General features: G+C 45.9%; 1 protein-coding gene across 1 annotated transcript in view; it reads left to right on the top strand.

Annotated features, from left to right (window-relative positions):
- Positions 1-27,952, top strand: part of PPM1H (protein phosphatase, Mg2+/Mn2+ dependent 1H) — a 320,445-nt gene that overhangs the window by 226,307 nt on the left and 66,186 nt on the right. The window contains exon 6 of the mRNA XM_055395097.2: positions 8,400-8,518. Coding sequence (XP_055251072.1) covers positions 8,400-8,518 — 119 coding nt within the window. The remainder of the gene's footprint in view (positions 1-8,399; positions 8,519-27,952) is intronic.

Here is a 27,952-nt window from a genome sequence, read left to right on the forward strand (position 1 = left end):
TATCTGCAATGCAGGAGACCAGGGTTCGATCCCTGGCTCAGGAAGATCCCCTGGAGAAGGAAATGGCAACCCACTCCAGTACTCTTGCCTAGAAAATTCAATGGATGGAGGAGCCTAGTGGGCTACAGTCCATGGGGTCGCAAAGAGTCAGACATGACTGAGTGACTTCACTTCACTGGTAGACATATTCATGAATATAGGTAAGTTAGAAAGGAGACCATCAGATAAAACTGTGTAATATTTTAATGACTTTGAGTGTATGTACATATATAAACATAAGTACATACAAGACCATGTTATGGACTGAAGGTGTGTATTCCTCCCCCCACATTCCTGTGTGGAAACCCTCACCCCCAAAGTACTGAATTTGGAGATAGGACCTTTACAGAAGTAATTAAGGTTAAATGAGGTCATAAGAGTGGGCCCTGATTTGATAGGGTTAGTTTCCTGATAAGAAGAGATGCCAGCATGCTCAATTTCTCTTTCCCCATGAGAGCATAGAGGAAAGCTTGTGAGGTGCAGCAAGAAGGCAGCAGTGTGCATGCCAGGAAGAGAGTTCTCAGTTCAGTTCAGTTGCTTAGTCGCGTCTGACTCTTTGCGACACCATGAACCACAGCACGCCAGGCCTCCCTGTCCATCACCAACTCCCGGAGTTTACCCAAACTCATGTCCATCAAGTCGGTGATGCCATCCAACCATCTCATCCTCTGTCATCCCCTTCTCCTCCTGCCCCCAATCCCTCCCAGCATCAGGGTTTTTTCCAATGAGTTGGTTCGTCGCATGAGGTGACCAAAGGTATTGGAGTTTCAGCTTCAGCATCAGTCCTTCCAATGAACACCCAGGACTGATGTCCTTTAGGATGGACTGTTTAGATCGCCTTGCAGCCCAAGGGACTCTCAAGAGTCTTCGCCAACACCACATTTCAAAAGCATCAATTCTTCGGCGCTCAACTTTCTTCACAGTCCAACTCTCACATCCATACATGACCACTGGAAAAACCATAGCCTTGGCTAGACGGACCTTTGTTGGCAAAGTAATGTCTCTGCTTTTTAATATGCTGTCTAGGTTGGTCATAACTTTGCTTCCAAGGAGTAAGCATCTTTTAATTTCATGGCTGCAGTCACCATCTGCAGTGATTTTATAACCCCCCAAAATAAAGTCTGACACTGTTTCCCCATCTATTTCCCATGAAGTGATGGGACCAGATGCCATGATCTTCGTTTTCTGACTTTGAGCTTCAAGCCAACTTTTTCACTCTCCTCTTTCACTTTCATCAAGAGGCTTTTTAGTTCTTCTTCACTTCCTGCCATAACGGTGGTGTCATCTGCATATCTGAGGTTATTGATATTTCTCCCGGCAATCTTGATTCCAGCCTGTGCTTCTTCCAGCCCAGCGTTCCTCATGATGTACTCTGCATATAAGTTAAATAAGCCGGGTGACAATATACAGCCTTGACGTACTCCTTTTCCTATTCCTCACCAGGCAGCAAATCTGCTGGCATCTTGATCTTAGACTTCCCATACTCCAGTCTGTGAGAAATAATTTTTTGCTGCTTTAAATCCCTCTGTCTGTGGTATTTTGATATGACAACCTGATAGACTATGCAAACTTTCATGAGTATTACATGAAAAGATACACTAATGAGCCTTTTTCTCAGAAAACAACAGGTATATGTCCCATTATATTGTAGCATCTCATTTTTCATTCATCTGCCAACTATCTGTTCTACTTATACTTGAGTTGTTTCTTTCTTTAACAGCAGTAACTCCATCAGGTCAGACAAATAAAACCTTGGTGAGTATCAAAAGTGCTGCTAAGAAGGAAGCCTACAGCTAGGATGGGAATGATCATTTTAAACCACAGTGAAAAGGACTTCCCTGGTGGCTCAGATGGTAAAGAATCTGCCTGCAATGAAGGGGACCTGGGTTTAATCCCTGGGTTGGGAAGATCCCCTGGAGAAGAGAATGGCTACCCACTCCAGTATTGTCTGGAGAATCCATGAACAGAGGAGTCTGGTGGGCTACAGTCCATGGGGTCACAAAAAGTTGGACCCAACTGAGCAACTAACACTTTCACTTTCAAAAATACGTCACGGGGCGGGATATGTCCTCACCACACATGGATACACATGCATTCTATGGTGCGTGTGACTATAACAGAAAATGTGCCACGTAGCATGTGAAATGTGCTGTGGCAGTTAGCCAGAGGAAGAAACACGATCAGAGAGAAACCCAAGGGTGTGGCATTGTACCAGTGGGGGTTGAATGCCACAGTAATTCCTCAGAAGTAAGTTACCTTTTCTCTCTTACCTTCGGACATACCTGCCCAGTGTCCAGCATGACATGGATGTCATCTTCCGGGCATAAGCAGACATCAGTAGATCAGGACTGAAGTTCAGAACAGGAGCTCACTCAGCAACTTGGAGGAAAACCCCACAGACTAAAGGGAAGCGCTGCTGTCCCTTGGGAGGTACCAGTCTAGCAGAGGGACTTAGGGAGGAGTGACCAGCCTTGCTCAGCCGCATCCCCAAAGTGGGCGTCAGAAGAAAGCAGACTCTGGAGGATGACAAAGCCGGCTTCAGAACTCTGCACCCTTGCCTCTGAGGCTTGTAATGCTTCTACAAGTTGTTAAACCCAAATGAGCCCCTGAAATATAGCCAACTCTTGTGGGAAAATCATGAACACAGGGTAATTCAGAGCTGGAAAATGATGAGTGCCATCGGATCCTAAATGCGAAAATGTTTTGGAACAACCTTAACAGATACTCTTTGTTTACATATTCCTTCCTCAATATGCAAAATGTGTGTTAATGTTAGTTGCTCGGTCATGTCGGACTCTTTGCTACCCCCATGGACTGTAGCCCACCAGGCTCCTCTGTCCACGGGATTTCTCAGGTAGGAATCCTGAAGTGGGTTGCCATTTCCTTCTCCAGGGGATCTTCACAACCCAGGGATCAAACCCACGTCTCCTGCGTTGTAGAGGATTCTTTACCATCTAAGCCACCAGGGAAGCCTGCAAAATACTGATAGATAGTAGTTTTGCCTACATTGAAAGGAGCTCTTTAAAAATAATAAATTAAAAAAACTGAAGTGATTAGAAAGTGTTATGCCTAGTGTAATTGGCAGCATTCCCCGCTCCCTTAGTTCAGTTCAGTTCAGTCACTCAGTCGTGTCCGACACTTAGCGACCCCATGAACCACAGCACGCCAGGCCTCCCTGTCCATCACCAACTCCCGGAGTTCACTCAAACTCATGTCCATCGAGTCGGTGATGCCATCCAGCCTTCTCATTCTCTGTCGTCCCTGTCTCCTCCTACCCACAATCCCTCGCAGGATCAGAGTCTTTTCCAGTGAGTCAACTTGTCGCATGAGGTGGCCAAAGTATTGGAGTTTCAGCTTTAGCATCAGTCCTTCCAATGAACACCCAGGATTGATCTCCTTTAGAATGGACTGGTTGGATCTCCTTGCAGTCCAAAGGACTCCCAAGAGTCTTCTCGAACACCACAGTTCAAAAGCATCAATTCTTCGGCGATCAGCTTTCTTCACAGTCCAACTCTCACATTCATACGTGACCACGGGAAAAACCATAGCCTTGACTATACGGACCTTGGTTGCCAAAGTAATGTCTCTGCTTTTTAATATGCTATCTAGGTTGGTCATAACTTTCCTTCCAAAGAGTAAGCATCTTTTAATTTCATGGCTGCAATCAGCATCTGCAGTGATTTTGGAGCCCAAAAAAATAAAGTCTGACACTGTTTCCACTGTTTCCCCATCTATTTCCCAAGAAGTGATGGGACCAGATGCCATGATCTTCGTTTTCTGACTGTTGAGCTTCAAGCCAACCTTTTCACTCTCCTCTTTCACTTTCATCAAGAGGCCTTTGAGTTCCTCTTCACTTTCTGCCGTAAGGGTGGTGTCATCTGCATATCTGAGGTTATTGATATTTCTCCCGGCAATCTTGATTCGGCTTGTGCTTCTTCCAGCCCAGCGTTCCTCATGATGTACTCTGCATAGACGTTAAATAGGCAGGGTGACAATATACAGACTTGACGTACTCCTTTTCCTATTTGGAACCAGTCTGTTGTTTCATGTCCAGTTCTAACTGTTGCTTCCTGACCTGCATACAGGTTTCTCAAGAGGCAGGTCAGGTGGTCTGGTATTCCCATCTCTTTCAGAATTTTCCACAGTTTATTGTGATCCACACAGTCAAAGGCCTTGGCATAGTCAATGCAGTAGAAATAGATGTTTTCCTAGAACTCTCTTGCTTTCTCCATGATCCAGCGGATGTTGGCAATTTGATCTCTGGTTCCTCTGCCTTTTCTAAAACCTGCTTGAACATCTGGAAGTTCACGATTCACATATTGCTGAAGCCTGGCTTGGAGAATTTTGAGCATGACTTTACTAGCATGTGAGATGAGTGCAATTGTGCAGTAGTTTGAGCATTCTTTGGCATTGCCTTTCTTTGGGATTGGAATGAAGAATGACTTTTTCCAGTCCTGTGGCCACTGCTGAGTTTTACAAATTTGCTGGCGTATTGAGTGCAGCACTTTCACAGCATCATCTTTCAGGATTTGAAATAGCTCAATTGGAATTCCATCACCTCCACTAGCTTTGTTCGTCGTGATGCTCTCTAAGGCCCACTTGACTTCACATTCCAAGATGTCTGGTTCCAGGTGAGTGATCACACCATCATGATTATCTTCGTCATGAAGATCTTTTTTGTACAGTTCTTCTGTGTATTCTTGCCACCTCTTCTTAAAATCTTCTGCTTCTGTTAGGTCCATACCATTTCTGTCCTTTATCGAGCCCACCTTTGCATGAAATGTTCCCTTGATATCTCTAATTTTCTTGAAAAGATCTCTTGTTTTTCCTATTCTGTTGTTTTCCTCTATTTCTTTGCATTGATCGCTGAGGAAGGCTTTCTTATCTCTCCTTGCTATTCTTTGGAACTCTGCATTCAGATGCTTATATCTTTCCTTTCCTCCTTTACTTTTCGCTTCTCTTCTTTTCACAGCTATTTGTAAGGCCTCCTCAGACAGCCATTTTGCTTTTTTGCATTTCTTTTCCATGGGGATGGTCTTGGTCCCTGTCTCCTGTACAGTGTCACGAACCTCCGCCCAGAGTTCATCAGGCACTCTATCTATCAGATCTAGACCCTTAAATCTATTTCTTACTTCCACTGTATAATCATAAGGGATTTGATTTAGGTCATATCTGAATGGTCTAGTGGTTTTCCCTACTTTCTTCAATTTAAGTCTGAATTTGGCAATAAGGAGTTCATGATCTGAGCCACAGTCAGCTCCTGGTCTTGTTTTTGCTAACTGGATGAGCTTTAATGGCACATCTAATAAAAGGCATCTTAGAACTGATGAACTACAACAGCCTCTTCTTATAACAGGAGAAGCAGGTGGTTTGTTGAGACCCTGAAAGTCTCTGCATGTGAAGGGACAATGGATATCACAGGTGACCGAGGGTTCAAGGTTCCTTTGAGCCTACCCATCCCCAGAGGAAGAGGCATGGTGGCCCCTGTCGGTAGCAGCTACCCTGCAGACTTTTCCTGATACAAGTGCCCGGGCAAACATTCCAACAGTAAAGGCACGAGGGTACAGAATGTACTTAGTCATGGCTTTTGGGTCATAACCTGTTTGTTATGGTATATGTTTTTGTGTGTGTGTGTGTATCGTGTACCTGTATTTATACACGTACATACTCACTTATGTATACACGTATGTTAAAGGTTTTTGTTGTTGTTCAGTTACTAAGTCGTGTCTGCCCTTTGCAACCCTATGGTTGTAGGGGTTGTAGCCTTCCAGGCTCCTCTGTTCCTCCAAGATCTCTCAGAGTTTGATAGGTCTGTATCTCTATGACACAATATACATACGTTTCTATGCATGCAGTCTCACAGACACATATTGTTTGACAGCCTGCTTTTTATAAATGTATGTTTTCTCTTTCTGTGTAATTACATATTCTAACACCTTTGTATGTGACCGCACAGAATCTTTTTGTATGGATCTGTACTACTTTAATCAGTTGTGTTATTAAATGATTTCTTCTCGCTATTTGAAGAACATTCTTGTGGCCAAGCTGTGTGCAGATCTGTAATTGTTTTATTAACTAGATCCTCACATGTGCCTATTTGTGATTCAGACTTGGCATGGCAACAGGCCCGTTGTTGCCTGTTTACTGTTTTGTGTTAATGTGTGTGCAGGTTAAAGGACCAACATATGGGTTAGGATGGAGGTTATAGGTTTGAGGTTAAGCTGAAACCCTAGAATCACCCATTCCTGGCTGATAACCTTAGGATAGGTGTCTTAACCTCTCTGGACCTTAGTTTCCTCATTTGTAAATCTAGTCGATGACATGTGCTTCATAGAATTGCCATGGTAATACCATAAAGTGTATCAAGTGCCTGACATGTAGCAACCCCTAGGTCAGTGTTACTCCAGCTTAGAAGGCAAGGGGTAGACAAAAATACCATGCTGATATAGTCCCAAAATTTTGAGAGATGACAGAGGGTATATGACAGATGTTGCTCTTCACTGACTACTAATGCCTTTGGTCCTTAGTTTTTGTGGGTGGACCAAAATAAAGGAGAGGAATTCAATTGTATCTACTCTGTAGGTATAGCTGCCATCAAGGATGCGATTTCTGCAGTTGCCCAGAGTCTGCACTTGGCTTAATGCTTCACTGTCACCATCTTGAAATTTTTAATTTTGAATAGTGGCTCCATATTTTCCTTTTGCAATGGGCCCCACAGATTAGGTCCTGCCCTAAGATTGTTAGGGGTGTGAAATGAGAGCTCACAAAATACTACAGAAGACTTGACAACCATTAGATGGATAAATTATTTTCTTTTTATAAACAGAGACCATCATGATCAGTGCACTTTAGATGTCATTTCATTATTCAAACAGTATGAGATAAATCTGCAATTAGTCTCAATGGGCAAGTAAAGAAACTGAGGCCCAAGCAGTTAAGTCACCCAGGAAAATCACTGAGCTTATAAATGCAGAACTTGGATTTGAATCCAAAGCCCACTCCACTGACCTATGCTATGAGTTTTAGTTCCCTTCTTCCTTTCCAAGGAACTTTCTGTAAAACCCAGTGTTTTAGTGTCCTTGGTACTCATAGGCAGCACAAGTCTCATTCCCAGCAGAGGTTTCAAAGTCCCTCAGAGAAACTCCAGAATTCCCCCCTGACCTGGAACCTGTCAGGGATACAGCAGACAGGACAGCCCCTCTTCTCTCCCTTAGTCCTGCCCTTCCCGTCCCCATGCCTGCTCAGCATCCCCGGCTCAGAGTTCTGTTGGCTGTTCCAATCTGACCAGCCTGAGGACAGTTCAGCTTGGCTTCCTCTGACTCCTAATACACTTGGCTTCTAATGGCTAGCATCCAACAGAGACCTCTGAGCCACCATAAGAATCAGTGGAAGATAGGTTGGTGTCGGGTCCTGGGAAAGAGGCTGCGGGAGATGTCTATTTCCAGCAGACCAAGGACATGGCCATCTGTCCTGTGGCAGGGAGCCCTGGCTCTCCTGCAGTGCCAGGCCGTGATCTGCTCTGCTCACTCTTTTCTCTGCCAGAGAGAGAGTGAGCCATTCCAGCACACCACTAACAAGCAGGTATATGGCTTGGTACAGGGCAGATCCAGGGCAGGTCTGCTTATGATGTGTAGACTCCAAGCAGGGAAGTTCATACTTGAGCATTTCATCTCTTGGATAACTGGATTTGAATTTGGAGTGTGACAATGAGACTGTTTGTTGTTTCACAGCAATTCCCTAAGTGGCTGTTTGCTCAAGACTTGTGTAGTGTGAACAGAGATTTGGGGGAGGGGAAGAAGCCATCTGCTCTGGAACAGTCTTCCAATTACATGATCAAATTACTGCAGAGCAAAATGGAGGGAGTCCAACAGAAAGTTCCTGTCTGGTGCATGCAGCCCCAGCCCTCTCTCTCAGGCCATTGTGTTGACATGGAGACCCACATGCAGCTTTCAGAGCCAAGGCCGTGATAACTAGGAATATGCGCAGGAGGCAAGCAGAGAAAGCCAAGGAGGAGAGAGTCAGGGTGAGCTTTCCTGCCATTCAACCAAGTGAAACCATCTTGAATTTGAATTAAAAAGTGAAACTTTTTCTTGCTTTAGAGATACATTTCTCCGATTACAATTAATTTATCATCTCACATGAAAAAGTCATGTCTTTTTATAAATTCCATTTGTGATTTTTATTTGTTGATACTGTATTCAGGTTCTTAAATCTATTTATCTCCCTGAAAATTTGAGAACCATTTTCAAATTTCATAAATGTGGCCTGTGTCAATTTGCGAAACATCCTTGGGTCTTATTTTTTCCTCTAAATTTGTGTGTTTTGTTTTTTTTTTCTTCTTCTTCTCTTTTTGCTATTAGGCATTCATGCAGCCTCACTTGCTGGGAAATGAGTTCACACATTTGGAGTTTCCAAGGAGAGTACAGAGGAAGGAACTTGGAAAGAAGATGCTCTACAGGGATTTTAATATGACAGGCTGGTAAGAACATGCCTCCCTCTGCCTGGGCACTGCCACAGTGTCCGTGAAGGCAGCGTCACCGCCATGAAAAGTCAGTTCTGCAGTTTGGATCAGGAGGTGCAGGTGGAGCCCTGGGCTGGTGGGGGAGGGAAAGGATCTACACCTGCTTCTGCTGCTCTCAGATCTGGGTGTTGCTTTGCTTCTCTGCTCTCTGAGGCCCTCCCTAAGGATACTAGACCCACCAAGCTGATGCAATCCCCTACTTCACATAGATCAGGAATTTGGGGGAGGTGATGGAATTCCAGTTGAGCTATTTCAAGTCTTGAAAGATGATGCTGTGAAAGTGCTGCACTCAATATGCCAGCAGATTTGGAAAACTCAGCAGTGGCCACAGGACTGGAAGAGGTCAGTCTTCATTCCAATCCCAAAGAAAGGCAATGCCAAAGAATGCTCAAACTACCGCACAATTGCACTCATCTCACACGCTAGTAAAGTCATGCTCAAAATTCTCCAAGCCAGGCTTCAGCAGTATGTAAACCGTGAACTCCCAGATGTTCAAGCAGGTTTTAGAAAAGGCAGAGGCACCAGAGATCAAATTGCCAACATCCGCTGGATCATGGAGAAAGCAAGAGAGTTCCAGAAAAACATCTATTTCTGCTTCATTGACTATGCCAAAGCCTTTGACTGTGTGGATCACAATAAACTGTGGAACATTCTGAAAGAGATGGGAATCCCAGACCACCTGACCTGCCTCTTGAGAAACCTGTATGCAGGTCAGGAAGCAACAGTTAGAACCGGTCATGGAACAACAGACTGGTTCCAAATAGGAAAAGGTGTACGTCAAGGTTGTATATTGTCACCTTGCTTATTTAACTTATATGCAGAGTACATCATGAGGAACGCTGGGCTGGAAGAAGCACAAGCTGGAATCAAGATTGCTGGGAGAAATATCAATAACCTTAGATATGCAGATGACACTACCCTTATGGCAGAAAGTGAAGAGGAACTCAAAAGCCTCTTGATGAAAGTGAAAGAGGAGAGTGAAAAGGTTGGCTTGAAGCTCAACATTCAGAAAACAAAGATCATGGCATCTGGTCCCATCACTTCATGGGAAATAGATGGAAAAACAATGGAAACAGTGTCAGACTTTGTTTTTTTGGGCTCCAAAATCACTGCAGATGCTGATTGCAGCCATGAAATTAAAAGACGCTTGCTCCTTGGCAGGAAAGTTATGACCAACCTTGATAGTATATTAAAAAGCAGAGACATTACTTTGCCGACCAAGGTCCGTCTAGTCAAGGCAATGGTTTTTCCCGTGGTCATGTATGGATGTGAGAGTTGGACTGTGAAGAAAGCTGATCGCCGAAGAATCGATGCTTTTGAACTGTGGTGTTGGAGAAGACTCTTGAGAGTCCCTTATACTGCAAGGAGATCCAACCAGTCCATTCTAAAGGAGATCAATCCTGGATGTTCATTGGAGGGACTGATGCTAAAGCTGAAACTCCAATACTTTGGCCACCTCATGAGACGAGTTGACTCACTGGAAAAGACTCTGATGCTGGGAAAGGTTGGGGGCGGGAGGAGAAGGGGACGACGGAGAATGAGATGGCTGGATGGCATCACCGACTCTGTGGACATGAGTTTGAGTGTACTCCGGGAGTTGGTGATGGACAGGGAGGCCTGGCGTGCTGTGATTCATGGGGTCGCGGAGAGTCGGACACGACTGAGCGACTGAACTGAACTGAACTGAAAACACATTAAACTTGTTTTTTTTAGGTCACAGTTACTTAAGGATGTAACGGGGCTCAAAGGAATGAGCCAAAGCTCCATTTGGCCAGACCAGCTTGGATTTGAATCATAACTCTGACCTTTCTGAATAGGGAGAGTTGGATAAACTACTTAACCCCTATGAGTTCAGTTTTCCATGAATAAAATGAAAAGAATACTCTCTGAAGGGTGGGTGTAAGGACCAGTGGTAATGAGCTGTCATTATTTCACCACATTTCACCACAAAAGAGCTCTTGGCAAAGGGCATCTTATTCTCCAAACACACCTACCTGTATAAGGCACCCAAACCATTTCTGTGGGTCAGTAGTTAACATTGAGTAAGACCTCATCTGTTTATTCCAACTGAAAATAGATGTGATGATAAAGTACTGAAACTTCATAAGGTTGGTGTAAGGATGAAGCGAGGGGACAGTGCCTGGCACACAGGAGTGTAGGAGGAGGTTTGCTCTAGGACCCTGCGATCCTGACCAGGGAGTGCCTCGCTAGCCTGGAGGACAGCAGAATGAGACAGTGGCCTCTTTCCTTGCCGTGTCCCCAGCACAGCCTACAAAGTAGATTCCATTGTCTCTTCTGGTTTGACCAAAATAGCTGTAACAGATGGTCACAGCCCAAATTCCCATGGGGATGACTTTTAGGCTGAAAATCTACTCCAAGGGCATGTACTGTCTTAAAGGAATAGCCGAGCTACCCGGCCAGGATCAGAGGCTATCCTGAGGCATGTCCAGTTGTTCTTTGTCATCCAAAGAGATCCTCACCAGTATCCACCCTTCTTCTAGAGCAGGGTCAGCAAATTGCAGTCCGAGAACCAAATTCCACATCCCCCCCAAACCACCTCTTCCTGTAAATAACTTTTTAAAAGTACAGTCACATTCTTTTGTTTATGTTTGATCTGTCACTTCAAGCGACAACAGAGCATTTGAGTGGTTGCAGAAGGGCTTTAAAAATACTTACTCCTGCTCTAAAACATGACCGGCTTTATCAGAGAGGGTTTACCGTGTTTGCTGCTCTGGGCTCTGAAGTTTTGTTGCTCCAGAACGGGTTTTCTTGCAAATGCATTTTTATTCAATCAGCAGAATCAGCATTCCTTACAGAAAAGTTTCAGGTGAGGGTTCATGTAATTCAGAAAACCGTAGAGGCGTTTGGTCCGGTCTTTGTAAAATTTGGAAAGATGGACTGAAAACCATTCTGGGTTAGGAACCCACGTGGTTATAAACACATAAACAAAAAGAGCAAAGCTAAGAGACAGCGAGGAAAATGGCCAACATGGGGGGAGGGTGTGGCTGTAGGAAGTCAGGCTGAGCTGGTACCGGGAGAGCATAATTGAGAATGTGGGAAGCCAGACAGAGAAACTGAGGTTTATTGTGAGACCCTGCTGGTTACACTTTTGTGTTACTGAGGAGAATGAAATGATACAAGCAATGCTTTAGGAAGGTTATTGTACAGTAAGAGAGGGAGAATGGCCAGGAAAGAAAGCAGATTGAGATATCTAGAGAAAAACTATCATAGAACTATGGATATGAGATCTCCAGAGCCAAATAGTAGAATGGAAGCAGAAAGCAGAGAAGGCAAGGAAATAAACAAGAAACTAGACTGTTTTGGTCAAGGGATAAATGTAAGGGGTAAGTCATCAGTTCCTCTAATTATAGTGGTCTGTCAGCCCCCAGAAGGGCAGCCCAGCGCCTCATCCTGTGCCTGACATGTAGTCGGCAGGCTGTGATTACTGGATGAAAGGTGTGATTGACAGGAGTCGATGGGGGTGGCGGACACACAGATGGTTGATGGGACGGGTAGGAATGAGAAGCCAGCACACAAGCCATGTTGAGCTTGAGGCAAGGCTGTTTGTATTTTCTTTCTATGCCAGAAAGGCAAATTAGATCTCAGCAGTCACAACAAACTTGGTAAACAAATGGCTAAAGATTACCCCTTTTTACAGTTTTTTTAAAATGGAGATAAGTTCAGGATTAGATTACATCCAGCTTCATACACACACACAGTTACTCTGTTTTGCTCTCGATCTGATATACAGGCACACACGTGCATTGGCAGGGTCTTAAGCAAGTGAACAGTCCATAAACGGACTGTATTTAACTATGCAGAACTCCACAGAAGTTACCGAATAACCGAGGAGCCAAGACTGAAAATGGCTTCAGTCAGATGTGATTTGCTCATTTGTTTCAGCAAAGTTCCCTACGTGGCTGCTGGCTCACAACTTTGGCTACGAGCAGAGATTGATGTACATCTTTGTTTATTTCCTATCTGTTGTTACTTAGGATTTGAAAATGGCACTTACAGAAAAGGAGAGATCTATCTTTGTTGGAAGAAGTTGGGAAGTTTAAAACCAATTTAGACCACTGCCTGTGTAAACTCCTTCTGCCTACCTCCCAGCTTTAATGAGTTCTTTTAAAAAATGTTTTTCACCTCTAACGGAAAACCTCAAACCTAGCAGTTATTTTTTCAGGACTTAAGAAACATGGACTCCCAGTTTCCTATTTTTCTGAGTTGTCTATTAGAAAGAGAGAGGCTGGCAAATGAATTAAACAGAAAGAGACAAGGATCTGCAGCCTCTTTTTCCATGAAAGCCCCAAATTACTGCCAAGGTGCTGGGATTGGTTGAAGGTGGACTGGTGGGTGTTGGGAATGCATCGTGCTCAAAGAGACAGGTATGTCCTCACCCCAACCCTCTTTTATGTTTCTTGGCTTCAGAATTGGTCTTGGCCTGTGAACTTGTAAACCTTTCTAACAAGTAAGGGTTCATCCATTGCCAAGCTGTTGAAACCTTGTAGCAAAGACCTGGTTGTGGAAATGTTTATCTGCCTGCTTGTCCCTGCTGGTCATGGCGCTGGCTGACAGTGAGGGAGAGAGCTAAGGGCCAGGCACCGACTGTGATGAGACCTTTACACACGTCCTGTGAACTCGGTCCATTTTACAGATGAGGAAACTGAGGCACATGGGCCAGGTTGCTCAAGGTCATACAACTCGTAAAGGGAGAAGCCTGTCTGTGAACCCAGGTGACCTCACTTCAGGGGTACACTGTTCAGTCTGGTGCTAAACTGTCAAATGCCCAAAGAGGAGTCTTCCTCCTCGTTCCCATTTTGCAGCTGAGCAAATTGAGGCTCAGAGGGATTAAGTGGTTTATACTTATTTAAGTGGCCACAAATGCAAAAATGTCAGAATAACCCAGGCTTCTGATTCTTAGCCTGGGGCTCTTTCTGATACAATGGATCAACTTTTCTTCAGAGTGAGATTAGACATGATTATTCAGTTTTGAGCTGTGGTGGAATTTAAGCAGGAGACCTCTGTCTACCAGGATCAATGTCTCCTTGCCCGCCCTTTAGAGGACAAGAGGATGAAATAAAACACTTCAGGAGCTGCCAAGGTAGTCATTTTTCCAGTTCTCAATCTGACCCAATGGACTGTTGGCCAAATTAAACTGTGATGCTTCACACTCGTCACTAAAAGTCTGTGTGTGGTTTGGGGGTGGTGATGATGGGGACGATCCCCAAAGCACCAGATTTCCTTTACTTAGGAAAATTGACTGCTCTCATTAGAGGAGCATCCTGCCAGCTTTCTGTGGTGTGTCTGCAGCCGGGAGGAAGTGTGGGAGAGGATGTCAGCTCTGGGAAGCCTGCTCTCATAATTAAGGATGAGTCTGTTGCCTTCTGATGGGGATTCTTTCTCTCCCACCCTCGTGCTTTCTCGGAGACCATGGAGCTTGGCAGGCCCAGATTGTATAGAGGACAAAAGGTTATTGTCACCCAGACCTTCCTAATGAAATCTGTCTCGTCCTGGCTCCCCCACCTCCTTTCTGCTCAGATAGTTTGTACAGTGGTTTGATTTATGAAGGCTTTTTTTCTCTCTCTCTTTTTTTTTTAACTATTTTATAAATAGATCAAGTTTTGTTTCTTTTGTTTATTGTGGGGTTTTTTACTATGGTGGGTGGGTCTTTGTTGGTGTGCAGGCTTCCCATTGTGGTGGCTTCTCTTGTTGTGGAGCAGGGGCTATAGGATGCGCGGGCTTCAGCAGTTGCAGCTCCCCGGCTCTAGAGCCCAGACTCAGTAGTTGTGGAAGACACGCATACTCTGCAGCACGGGGGATCTTCCTGGACCAGGGATCGAACCCGCGTCTCCTGTGTTGGCAGGCAGATTCTTCACCTCTGAGCCACCAGGGAAGCCCCACAAAGGCATTTTCTAACAGCACCCTGGATGCTGAGTCGGTCCCTGCCATGTCGCAGCTCTTAACCTTCTGTGCCGGATGTCCTTGGTCCTGGCGCCAGAACGTTGGCCTTGGACTTGGTACGAGCCGTGTCCCTCCTCCCCAGCCCTTTGTGTGGAGCTGCTGTCTGTCGCATGATGCTCACTAGCTGGCATTGTGAGCCCAGCGTCCCGACCCTCTCCCCTCTGAGCTGTCTCAGGCCATAATTTGCTGGCAAGCATCTGTGTTCCCGAGTTAAAACAACAGTTTCTCACAGCTGGCTTTGTGGCACCAAGTGCCCGCTCTGTGACCGCGGGTGATTTCGCTTTCTCGTGTAGGATCTGTGTTCTTTGTGCTCTGTGTCTGGCCGCATGAGGTGATGAGCAAGGCTGGGCCCCCACACACACCCCAGAGCACATGGGAGGGTCACAGCTTCACCCCTGGCTTTGGGCCAGACTCTCCAGCAGCTGTTCCTGGGCTGATGGGATTTGTTGAGAGCGAGGGCCAAAGAGGACAAGTCCATCGTGTGAATGCAAGATTGCTTCCAGATGGTTCTGGTTAACAGTAAAGTACACCAAAATTCTTTCTTTAAGCAAAGCCGTTTTAACGTTTATAATGGTCTTATTTCAGGGACCAGTAACATGAGATGGCATGGCTTACTTAGGAAAGAGAGTGATGCTTGGATACCAGTCCTCGCTCTGCCGAAGTTCTGGGGCCCTGGGCAAATCCCGAGCCTGGGGTCTCTTGTTTATAAAATACTTCCTGTGCCCTTCTCTGCCAGCCTCCAGTGGGGGTGGGCTTTGCGCTGCTTTTCCGAGCTTCTGAAACAGACAGATTCCATTAGGAAAATTCCAGTGATGGTAACCTTTCATTTCTATCTCTTGCAGCCCTTAACTCTTTTGTGATTCCAGCTTGATGACGCATCAGGGTAATTGTTCCCTTCTCTTATTTCCCTTGAAACTGAGAGCTGATAAATCAGAGGCTTTCCCCTGGAAACAGAGTGCCGTCCACCACCATTTTCTTCCCTCAGCACTCACTACCTTTATGAAGACAAAGGAAAACTCTCCTGTTCCATGTCCTCTCTGGCAGAGTGGCCACTAGCCCCGGGGACCATTTCAATCTAAATTAGTTAAAATTAATTAAAAGTAAAAATTGGTTTCCCACGTCACAGCAGCCACATCTCAGTTGTTCAGTGGCCACATGTGGCTTGTGGCTACTGAAGTGGACATGACAGATATAGAACATTTCCATCATCATGTAAAGTCTTAGCAGATGGCACTGCAGTCTAGGTAATGTAAGGGTTTAACTGGGGTGGAGGGCAATGCCAGGAGCTGTCTGTAATTGAACAACCCAGTAGCAAGGAGTTAAAAAGACAGCTGAGCCAAATGGGGAGAGCAGAATGTTGTGGCCATGTTGTGTGGCTTCTGACCCTGCTGCCGCTGGACTCCAAGTCCAGAAGTGGGAGATGGGCTTCCCTCTACTTTTCAGACCTTCAGGGGCAAAGGTCATTGTGTTTAGGGATGTCTGGTCTGCAGTGGTCCCTCATTGACAAGCCTGCTGGCCAGTCTGAAGGAAGGCCCATTCCATCTGCCATGGTCAGTAACACACCTCCCTCCTCTGGCCCCTCTCTGCCACCTCCTAGACTGTGCCAACCATTGGCACTTTTATTCATCTTGTTTTTTTCTTTCACTTCTTGGAGAATATTTCAGAACCTGAGGATCAGGTTGAAAAGCAGCTTCACTTGCAGCCCTTTTCCTTCCTGGTTGAGGCTGACGTTTATTCTCGGTGTGCAGCCTGCAGTCCCCCAGCATCAGGCTTCTTACCAGCCATCCAAACGTATTCTGGAGAGAAACTCACCAGAGGCAGCCCCCAGTGTGGTATGGAGCTGCTGGGTCAAGTTTCACAAATAGTTTAGTTTCTTCCATCTTCTTTATTGCTCTTCTCAATGCCCTCTGATGGTGCATTCAGGCAGGCTGACGGGGAAGGGGATAAGCAGATTGAGAAACGCCACAGAATGCTTTATGAAGCCAGCTCCAGAGCTGTACCCACGTTTTAATATAAATTGATTTATTGAACCAAGCACAGAAGCCCTGTTACAGAAACCCCGGGCTGTGTCCTCCCGAGGACCACCTAAAAAAGCAGCCCCAACTGACACTCCTCATTAGCTTTTCCACTGATCCCCAGGCAGTTTTTAAAGGGACAGTGTCCCTCCTTTGGGCTGAATTTATATGCTGGCCATGCCTGTGGGTCTAATTAGCTCAGCATTATTAGTCCTGCTCAGAAAGCCTGCATTTTCTAGCAGCTTGACTTTTGAGTTTTCAAGAGTAATTGGAAAATTCAAACCCCGACCTCCTTCCTCTTCTTGATTTTAATCACCTTTAAACCAGTCTTTGGAAATTTACCTGCAGAAGTCCCTGACTCCCATGGTTGAGGTACATGCAGTCCCTCCTTGGTGCAAATTCTGACATTACTGTGGGGCCATAGACTTCACCAAGGAGGCTTTTTATACTCACCAGAGAAATAGCACATTTTAATTTTATAATCACTTCATGAGAAAGCAGGCCATTCCTAAGTTAAACCTGGGATTCATTTCCTCCCAGCCACTTGTATTTTCATAATTTAATGATTATGGGCCACCTTGGCTGCAGTCTGATGGTGGAAAGCAATCTGGAAATCGGAGTTAATGGAGAGAGGAGGGGTTTGGATGGCATCTCAGAGAATTTTAACCCCAAATCTCAGGAGATTGTAGTAGATCGAGGGTTGGCTGGGACAGGGATCAGGTCCCTGAGAAGTCCCCGTGTTCCCAGTTTGGTGGGACCCAGGCTGAAGGCAGAGTGGGTCAACCCCACATTGGGAGGGGCCGCTCCCGTGGTCCCCGAGCTGCGATGATGAATAGATATTTTCGAGGTGCATGTTCTGCATTTTTTAAAGGTTTGCAGCTCTGGCTGCAGGGAACAAAGTCAGCCCTGCTGTGTGCAGCACATCTCCCGACAGTGATAAATGACCCTTTGCTCCCCGCCCCCATCCCCGCCGCTCTGCCCGTGAGGCCAGTGGAGGCTGAGAGATCTTTACAAATGGTTGGGAACCAAGACAGACGGGCATGGTCAGCCCCCAGGGAAGAGAAAGAAGAGATGCCCAGCCAGCCTGCCCCACAGTGATTGTCCGCTCTTTACACACTCCGAGGCCTCTCTCTCTGCTTTACTGATAGGTATAAATGTCTTGTTCCTGAAGTAGTCAAACCACTTCCAAGCATTTTTCCCCCTCGGACCCTGTAAACAGTTGCACACTTATCTGTATTCCTTTATTTACCCCCAAATATTGGGTCTCTACTGCTTCTCCCCCAGTGGGTGCTGTTTGCAGGCATACAGTACATGTGACGGGGGGACTTAGCTCCAAGTCATCTGGGGGAAGTTTGAGGATGTCAAGTGCTTGCCCACATCCCTGTGAAAATAGGCAATGTCCTGTTAGCCAAGGAACCCCAGGGCACACTTGTTTCTGTATTCGACAAACCTTTATTGTACATCTGCAGCATGTTAGACATTGAGTCATAGTTAAGAACAAGGGATGTGGAGCCAGACTGCTGGGCTGGGGTAGTGCCCAGATGTGGCTGGGACAAATCACATCACCTCTGTCTTCCTCAGTTTCCACATATATACATGGGGCTAATGGCAGAACCTTATAATCGGATGGTATGACTTGGTCAGTGCATTGAATGAAGCTGGCATTCAGTAAGTGTTGTATGTGTCTGATAATATAATCATTAGATGTGATGGAAGCTGGAAGGGTCGGCAGGATCTGATCCTTGCCCTGGATTATACGTCCTAATAATGTGTGTTGAGATGCTCGTTTCTCAATGGTAACGAGAGGCTAGAAACTGAAAGGAAAAAAGAAGGTAGTTTAGAGAAGCAGGAGACTGAAGGGGTTCTGGCCACTTCCATGGGGACAGGTCTGTCCCACAGCCACTGTGCCAGCTTAACTATGAGAAGAGTCAAGTATGCTAGGAAGCCCCTCTGTCCCTGGAAGCTGCTGCATAGTGATTATTTTATTTGTGGGGGGTTTTTGTGTTTTTTGTTTGTTTGTTTTAAATCCATCCACAGACTTTCCATCTGCCTCTGTGCTGGACTTTCTGAGGCACCACTGCAGTTCTTCTGAGCCACAGCCCAGGAGCTGGGTCTCCAAGCCCCTCACTGGCCAACACATGTCCTCATATAGGAAGGATCTTATCAGCTAAGACAGTGCTCACGTCATAGAGGTGGTCAGCTAGCCTAGGGACCAGCTTCCTAGAAATTGATCGAACAATACCATTTTCCCTATAAGTCTATTTTTAAAATCTCAAGAGTCAGGTAGATCAGTTGGAATTTGTGGATGAATAAACTAAAGCAGGACAAAATATGGGGCTTTTAAAAACGGGAGGTTGAAGAAAAAAAGCCCTGTGGCTATAGAAGAGGGACCAGTGGCTTTGGGGAACTGAGATTGGGATTGGGGAAGACTCAGCGGGGAAGGTCGTGTTTGAACCAAAGATCTGAAACAGGAGAGGTTTCGGAGGGTTGAGAGAAGGATACGCTGAGCAGAGTGTGTAGCTCAAGTGGAAGCCCAGAGACGTGAAAGTAAGTTGTGTGTTCTGGGAATGTGGAAGCTGGAGGTCATATTCAAAATATTTTGACAGTCAGCATGGAGGACTAGGCTCCATCTGGGTCCTAGAAGCCCCCTTGCTGTGCCAGGCATTAATTCTTTCTTTACCACATCATAAGGATTCCAGGGGAGAATCCAGCAAATGGGGGTAGTTGCGGACTTGTGACAGTCATTATTTGCAAGCGAGTACAATAAACTGTGGAAAATTCTGAAAGAGATGGAAATACCAGACCACTTGACCTGCCTCTTGAGAAACCTGTATGCAGGTCAGGAAGCAAGAGTCAGAACTGTACATGGAAAAACAGACTGGTTCCAAATAGGAAAAGGAGTACGTCAAGGTTGTATATTGTCACCCTGCTTATTTAACTTATATGCAGAGTACATCATGAGGAACGCTGGGCTGGAAGAAGCACAAGCTGGAATCAAGATTGCTGGGAGAAATATCAATAACCTCAGATATGCAGATGACACCACCCTTATGGCAGAAAGTGAAGAGGAACTCAAAAGCCTCTTGATGAAAGTGAAAGAGAAGAGTGAAAAGGTTGGCTTGAAGCTCAGCATTCAGAAAACGAAGATCATGGCATCTGGTCCCATCACTTCATGAGAAATAGATGGAAAAACAGTGGAGACAGTGTCAGACTTTATTTTGGGGGGCCCCAAAATCACTGCAGATGCTGATTGCAGCCATGAAATTAAAAGACGCTTACTCCTTGGAAGGAAAGTTATGACCAACCTAGATAGTATATTAAAAAGCAGAGACATTACTTTGCCAACCAAGGTCCATCTAGTCAAGGCTATGGTTTTTCCCGTGGTCATGTATGGATGTGAGAGTTGGACTATGAAGAAGGCTGATCGCTGAAGAATTGATGCTTTTGAACTGTGGTGCTGGAGAAGACTCTTGAGAGTCCCTTGGACTGCAAGGAGATCCAACCAGTCAATTCTAAAGGAGATCAATCCTGGGTGTTCATTGGAAGGACTGATGCTAAAGCTGAAACTCCAATACTTTGGCCACCTCATGTGACGAGTTGACTCACTGGAAAAGACTCTGATGCTGGAAAGGGTTGGGGGTGGGAGGAGAAGGGGACGACAGAGAATGAGATGGCTGGTTGGCATCACCGACTCTATGGACATGAGTTTGGGTGAACTCCGGGAGTTGGTGATGGACAGGGAAGCCTGGCGTACTGTGATTCATGGGGTCGCAGAGAGTCGGATATGACTGAGCGACTGAACTGAACTGAACTGAACAGGGGTATATCAGTGTTTTCAACCTCCGTACACACTTGCTGGTACACGTCACCTAGATAATATTCCTGATGGTGAGTGCATGCTGAGTGGCTCAGTCATGTCCGACTCTTTGCGACCCTATGGACTGAAGCACACTAGGCTTGTTGGCCCATGGGATGCTCCAGGCAAGAATACTAGAGTGGGTTGTCGTGCCCTCCTCCAGGGGATCTTCCCTACCCAAGGGATTGAACCAATGTCTCATCTCCTGCATTGGCAAGCGGGTTCTTTACCAGTAGCGCCACCTGAGAAGCCTAATGTAAGTTAGGGAAGCTTTGAATGCCATGCTAAGGATGGCAATAACTATCATAATTTTATTTTCCCACCCTCTGGAGCTCTGCACATTTATAAAGTATGAGAATGACACACAGTAGGACAGAAATCTAGAGCTGACAATATATTTAGAAGGACACATGGTCCAATCCTCAGCCTATTTATAAGATCCTGTTTTTAATGAAATTCCAGAGAAGTGAGTACTGTAACACTCCAACACATTTCCAGGTACTTTGCAACCCTGCCAAGGAAACATTGTCCTATGTCCAACCTACAGACCTTAAGTTATAAAATTTCACTCTTCCCAGAGGAAAAGTTTTTCTTATCCTTGCCACCCTCTCTCTGCCCACCAAGTTCAGTGTTGCTGGTTTCAAGCTGACAATCCCATAAAGGTGCTAATCCACCATGGCTTCAGAGTCAACTGGGGAGCTGGTTTAAACCCCTCTGTTCTGGGCTTACCCCCGGAATCCACCTAAAAGAGTGAGAAGACCACCATTCCATGCCCTGAAAGACCTTGCTCCACCTTCACGTTCCTCTGACCTTCAGACAAATCAACCCAGGACTTATTTAGAGCAAGGACAAGGTCCTGTGTCTGTCCCTCACTGAAGAGCTAAACACATCTCCCTGTAAGAACTAGACATGCTGGTAGCACATGCACTTTTTATCCTTCACCTTGTTACTCTGGCAAAGGCAATGAGACCTGCCAGTTCTAGGTTCAGATTCCTCTAGGGTTAAATCAGCCTTGTCTGTCACCCTGGGTAAATCAAATGCTATGCGTCGTGCTCAGTAGCTTAAAGGACAGGGCACCATGGCTTCATCTATGTGGAGTGATGAGTTTTAGCCATTACTCACTTATTCAGTGAACGGGGTGTCGTGCTGGGCTTTGGGGAAATAAAGAAGATTGAAGCAGTCCCTGACCCCAGGGTGCTTACAGTCAAGTGTAAAACAAACCATACCCAAACTGGCAGAGGAGAGTTTACCCACAGTGAAGCTTTTCACCTAGGGTGGTCAAAATATTCCAGAATCCCTGAGGTCCTAGAATCTGGGATTTTTTTTTTTTTTCAAACCTCTCAAGTGATTCTTGTATATCCTTAAACATTGACCTTGGGCAGCCCTAGACATTTGTACCATGGCTATATAGAAGTGTTAGTCACTCAGTCGTGTCTGATCCTTTGTGACTGCATAGGCTATAGCCCACCAGGCTCCTCTGTCCCTGGGATTCTCCAGACAAGAATACTGGAGTGGGTTACCATTCTCCTTTCTGGGGTATCTTCCTGAACCAGTGATCAAACCTGGGTCTCCTGCACCGCAGGAAAATCCTTTACCATGTGAACCATCAGGGAAACCCCCACGGATGTGAGCAACAGCTCACAGAAATGATCAACAAGCATTGGGCACACTGGGCTCTCTCTAGCAGCTTATCCTGTGTGTTTTCCTGCTGGTGCCTGGGAACCTCTTTGTCCACCTGCGTGGACCAAAGACTGTGTTCAGGAGGGGGCTGTGGTTGGGACCTGCTGGGAAAGGACTGATGAAGGCCTTAGGTGCCAACAGAGGGTCAGAGTTGAGTTGAGCCTTTCTTTTTCCTTATTGATACTTGCGCCTAAAACCTGGATATGGCCCAGGCCCTGGGCATGGAATAAATACATGGGTAAGGTCAGGGTGTCTAAACAGCTGGCTTTTCACTCCTGTTCTTCCTGAGTAAGTGGTCCTTCCTGCACAAACCTGACTACTCCTTCTGGGTGGCCTTGCCTCACTCTCGGAAAAACTGGGCATTTAAGTATAAAGATTTAAGGTCTCTCAATTCCAATCAACAGAACAGCGTGAGAGCCAGACCTCAGGTTAAAGCTAATTCTGCAATGACCTTGAATCTCCTCCATTTTGTCAAGGGAAGAAGCAGCCTGAGAAGGTGGTATGTTTAAACTTCCACGCACCTTCCATGAAAACCTGGAAAGGGAGTAGACTTCAAAAAATTTTAAGATATTCTCGGAGCATGAAGATTAGTCATATTAATTATTGCTGTTGCACATCATGCCGTTTAATGGTGTTTACCCACATCCACAGCGCTTCGAGGGCAGGCAGAGAACCATGACTGAGAGCACAGTAAGGGAACCCTCTTGCACTGCTGGTGGGAATGCAAACTAGTACAGCCACTATGGAGAACAGTGTGGAGATGCCTCAAAAAACTGGAAATAGAACTGCCATATGATCCAGCAATCGCACTCCTGGGCATACACACCGAGGAAACCAGAATTGAAAGAGACACATGCACTCCAGTGTTCATTGCAGCACTGTTTATAATAGCCGGGACATGGAAGCAACCTAGATGTCCATCTGCAGACGAATGGATAAGAACGCTTTGGTACATATACACAATGGAGTATTATTCAGCCATTAAAAAGAATGCACTTGAATCAGTTCTAATGAGATGGATGAAACTAGAGCCTATTATACAGAGTGAAGTAAGCCAGAAAGAAAAACACCAATACAGTATACTAACGCATATATATGGAATTTAGAAAGATGGAAATGATAACCCTGTATATGAGACAGCAAAAGAGACACAGATGTATAGAACAGTCTTTGGGACTCTGTGGGAGAGGGTGAGGGTGGGATGATTTGGGAGAATGGCACTGAAACATGTATATTATCATATGTGAAACGAATCACCAGTTCAGGGTCGATGCATGTTACAGGATGCTCGGGGCTGGTGTGTGGGGATGACCCAGAGGGAGGATAAAGGAAGGTGGGAGGTGGGTTCAGGAGGGGGAACTTATGTACACCTAGGGTGGATTCATGTCAATGTATGGCAAAACCAACCAATATAATATTGTAAAATAATTAACATCCAATAAAAAAAAGAAAAAAAATAAATGACATGAGATATTTCAAAAAAATAATAATAATAATGAAAAGTGCTTAGAGTAAAGTGGTGGTAGTTTAGTCGCTAAGTCGTGTCCAATTCTTGTGATGCCATGGACTGTAGCCTGCCAGGCTCCTGATTCTCCAGGCAAGAATACTGGAGTGGGTTGCCATTTCCTTCTCCAGGGGATCTTCCTGACCCAGGGATAGAACCCAGGTCTCCTGCATTGCAGGCAGATTCTTTTCCAACTGAGCTATGAGCGAAGCCCAAAGTAGAGTGAAGTGAGTGCACATCAAATGTTGGGCATATTAGAATTCTGAAGGTGCTGGGGGTAAGATGATGGTTAAAGCTTTAGTGGTTGCTGCCTTTGAAGTCCATCATCTGAAGCAATAGTAAAAGTATTCGTTGCTCAGTCTTGTCTGACTCTGCGACCCTATAGACTATAGCTCTTCAGGTTCGCCTGTCCATGGGATTTTCCAGGCAAGAATACTGGAATCGGTAACCATTCCCTTCTTCAGGAGATCTTCCCAACCCAGGGATCAAACTCAGACCTCCTGCGTTGCGGCAGAGTTTTTACTGTCTGAGCCACTATTGGATAATAAAAAGCAGCTGGGCCACTCTGACTTCAAGAGCCAAGAGTCCTATGTTCCGCCCCCACACATCACTTCCTCCTAGTAATACCTACCCGCTACCCCCAAGTAGGGCTTCCCTGGCTCAGACGTTGAAGCGTATGCTAGCAGCCATAGCCCTAGGCCTGTGCTTCTTACCCTGGGACTTGAGTAATGTGGGAGTTAGCAGAGGATCCCAGAGAGTACAGTAACCAACAGGATAAGCATCTAATTTGCCGGAAGATTTGGGGGTGGGGAAGCTGTTTTTGTGTGTTGAAGTAGCAGTTGATTAGGTGTATGCTCTGCCCAGTGTGGTGTTGCCAGTTCAAGGGCACTTGAATGAACGTATTGCAAGGATGTCACATAGGCTAGAGGCGGAGTAAGTGCTTCTCCCGAGGATGAGTGTAGGACCTGGTACTCTGGTTTATAAATATCTACGTGAAGCTCTGTGAGGCATGGCTGCAGACCAGCACGGAGGAACCGGCCTCTTCAGTAAAACCCTCTTTGAAGCAAGCAGTTTGCTATTTTCTCCCCACCATTCATGGATATGGGGTCAATTTTGGTTTTTTCCTGATTTGTATGTACTGACCTGGTCTCACACAACTTAAAGGCCAATGTCAATGAAATTCATGTTGGTTTTAGAGTGAGTGGTCCCCAAGGAAGCAGAATTCGTTCCATATTTGTGTGCTCATAAAACGAGAATCTCTGATTCATACCTAGGGGAGATCTAAATGTCATTGTTTAGAACATGAAGCTCTCCTAGCCAAGTGCTAATGCACACCAAGCGGATACCGAGTCAGAAATAATTTCCTAATCTGAAATTTCCTTAAAAGGCATCTAGAATGTTTTATCCTGAAACAGGATTGGTTCAGTTTTGCATATGTACATGATTGACTCTACTTTCAAAAGGCTGATTCAAAGCATGTTTTTCCACATGAATGTTTTTTCACCACTAACTGTGGGCCTAGGAGTCAAGAGATTATCCTTATTTGATTTAACTCCATATGCCAGCACCGGTGTAAGTGCCTGGTACCTAGCAGGTGCTCAGTAAATATTCACGAATGAATCAGGTAGATCCCATTGCTCTCATATGGTCAAAGCCTCATCTCCTGGTGTGGAGCTACTAGGAGCCACCATCCAAATTCTATCCACATTTCTAGCTGTGAGTGGGGACCCATTTGGGGGGTTGTGAAATCAATTTGGTGTACGGAGATGAGCATTTTAAATTAAGTAGCATATGGAGAAAAGAAAATATCGAAATGGATATCACATGGCAAAGGTAAATATTGTTTTTCTGAGGTGTGTTTGGGTATGAGTGCGTACATGCTCAGTAGTGTCTTACTCTCTGTGACCCTATGGACTGTCGCTCCCGAGGCTCCTCTGTCTATGAAATTTTCCAGGCAAGAATACTGGAGTGGGATGCCATGCCCTTCTCCAGAGGATCTTCCCAATCCAGGGATCAAACCTGTGTCTCTGGCATCTCCTGCACAGGCAGGCAGATTCTTTACCACTAGTACCACCTGGGAAGCCTGTTTGGGTGTACACTGGGTTAGTAAGATTGATAGATGTCTTTTAAGTCATAAAGTATAAAACCTCTGCTCTAACCCAGTGCATGCTCCTAGGGAACATGGACCAGTGATACGAAAGCAAGCTCTGTTGCCTCTTGCCATCACCCATGGGACTGACGGTAGGAAGAGGAATGTTTAGGCCAAGAAAGGCGTGGTTACCACCTGCAGAACTCTAGGTGGGGTCTGCTTCAGGCATGCTGCTGGGAGGAAGAGGAGAGGCAGGCATTTCCTGAGGGCTGTGGGTTGCTGGGTGGGGGTTCCTACTCATGGATGCGAGGGTGGGGTTTCCTCAGAGGCCACTGCAGTGTCAGGAATAGAGCTTGCACCCCATTCCAGGAAAAGTTCTCCTGCAGAGAGGGCCGGAAGCTTCCCCCTTTCATCCATTTCTCTCACCACTGCCAGCCATACCCAAGCTGGGCTGCACTGCACCTGCCAGCTCTCTTCAATTATATCACCAAATACTAATCACACTCTTACAATTCAGGAGTGCTGTTTGTGCCCGAATCCAGACTGCTGCGCTGTATTAGCACCAGCACATCAACTTGCATACAGCTTAGGGTTGGCAGGCTTCAACTAATTTAAACGACAGTCCAAAGACCAAAAGGAAAAAATAAAGGAGCATTTGTTGGTGGTGCCTTGGCCTCACAGGGGGACTTTCCCGGAAAATCATGTAATCAAGATACCCATTGACAACAACTTCTAGCACAGAAATCCAGGGACTCGAGGCATCAAAATATGACCCCATCCCTCAAAACTCAGGTTTTACAAATAAGGAAAGACTGCTTATACTGTGGTGAGCCTGCGGCAGAGAAGTTGGTTCAACCTAGAAACATTAAAAAGGATACTCCTAACCCCCAGCCTGCCTGCTTGTAGAGGATGATCCTCAGCCTCTTGCTACTCACCCTGGGGCCCCAAGTGCTACCTCTCAGCCTTACTCTGTGGCTCTGACTTGATCCTGACCTCATTAAGTTTAGTTCACGTTCATCCTCCCTGACAGTGCAGGGACATTTTTCCAGCGTAGTAAGATGTCATCCAAAGACACATGTAAGAAATTGAGGGGGAATTTCTTTTTTTATTTTTAACTGGAGGATAAGTGCTTTACGATGTGTTAGTTTCTGCTGTATGACGAGGGGAATCAGCTAGAAGTATCCATATTCCCCCTCCCTCTCAAGCCTCCCACCCCACCCCCCACCCTGCCCCTGCAGGTCATCACAGAGCACTGAGCTGAGCTCCCTGTGCTCTACAGCAGCTTCCCAGTAGCTGTTTTACCCATGGTAGTGTATATATGTCAGTGCGGCTCTCTCAATCCGTCCCACCCTCTCCTCCTCGCCCTGTGGCCACAAGTCTGTTGTCTACACCTGTGCCTCTGTTCCTGCCCTGCAGGTGGGTTCATCTGTACCATTTTTCTGGATTCCATATATATGTGTCAATATACAGTATTTCTTTCTCTCTTTCTGGCCGTGGGAAATTTATTTACTATGAATCTTTGAAACCAGGGAAAGGGGCCTCTTAAAAGTAGACATTAAAAAAAAAAAAAACAGATGAAAGAGTTGGACATGACAAAGTAGCAACATCTTATATTGCCTTAAAGGAGATTCACGGAGCGAGGAGGGTGGGTCCCCTGCCACAGGGCCACCTCCAGGAGCAAGATGCAGCTTACTGAGCCCTGTGGTTCAGCTTGGGGCTCGACTCCTTTGGAAATACAGATAGATGGCTGGTAGAAAAATGAAGCATGAGGTGATTGTCAATCCCGCCGTGCTTTTTCCAGGAAGGTCTGGGAAGGATGGGTTGGAAGAGAGGCGAGTCGGGGGAGAGCCTCTGCAGATTCTGTGAATTGCTTCACTGGGGTTCTGCCAAGCTCTTAAGAGCCACAAGGAGCAGCTGGGCTCCAGGCATGTATCTGTTCCTGACCAGCCAGCCCTGTGTGATGCTTCATCCTGGGCCTCCTGGGATTCCAGCTTCTATGGAGGTTTGGGTGTGGGAAGACAGAAATGGGGACCAGAGCCTGAGACACTTTGTCTACCACCATCCTCCACCCAGACCTGCTCGGCCTCTCTGAGATGTGGGTCTGCCTGCCTAGGACTTAGTTTCTGCTCTGGGCAAAATGAGAGTTCCTGGGGCTCTTAACTCTTCCCTTGAAGAGTGCTAAGCTTCTAGCTGAGGAGGGGATGTTCTCCATTTATGATTGTTTCAGACCAACCTGGAGCCCTGTCTTTAGATTAGCTCTGAGATACCCTTCTGAGTCTGCATTTTC

The sequence above is a fragment of the Moschus berezovskii genome, chromosome 6 (genome assembly GCF_049115385.1).
Source record: "Moschus berezovskii isolate FMDL1 chromosome 6, NW_MosBer_1.0, whole genome shotgun sequence".
NCBI classification, from domain to species: Eukaryota; Metazoa; Chordata; class Mammalia; order Artiodactyla; family Moschidae; genus Moschus; species Moschus berezovskii.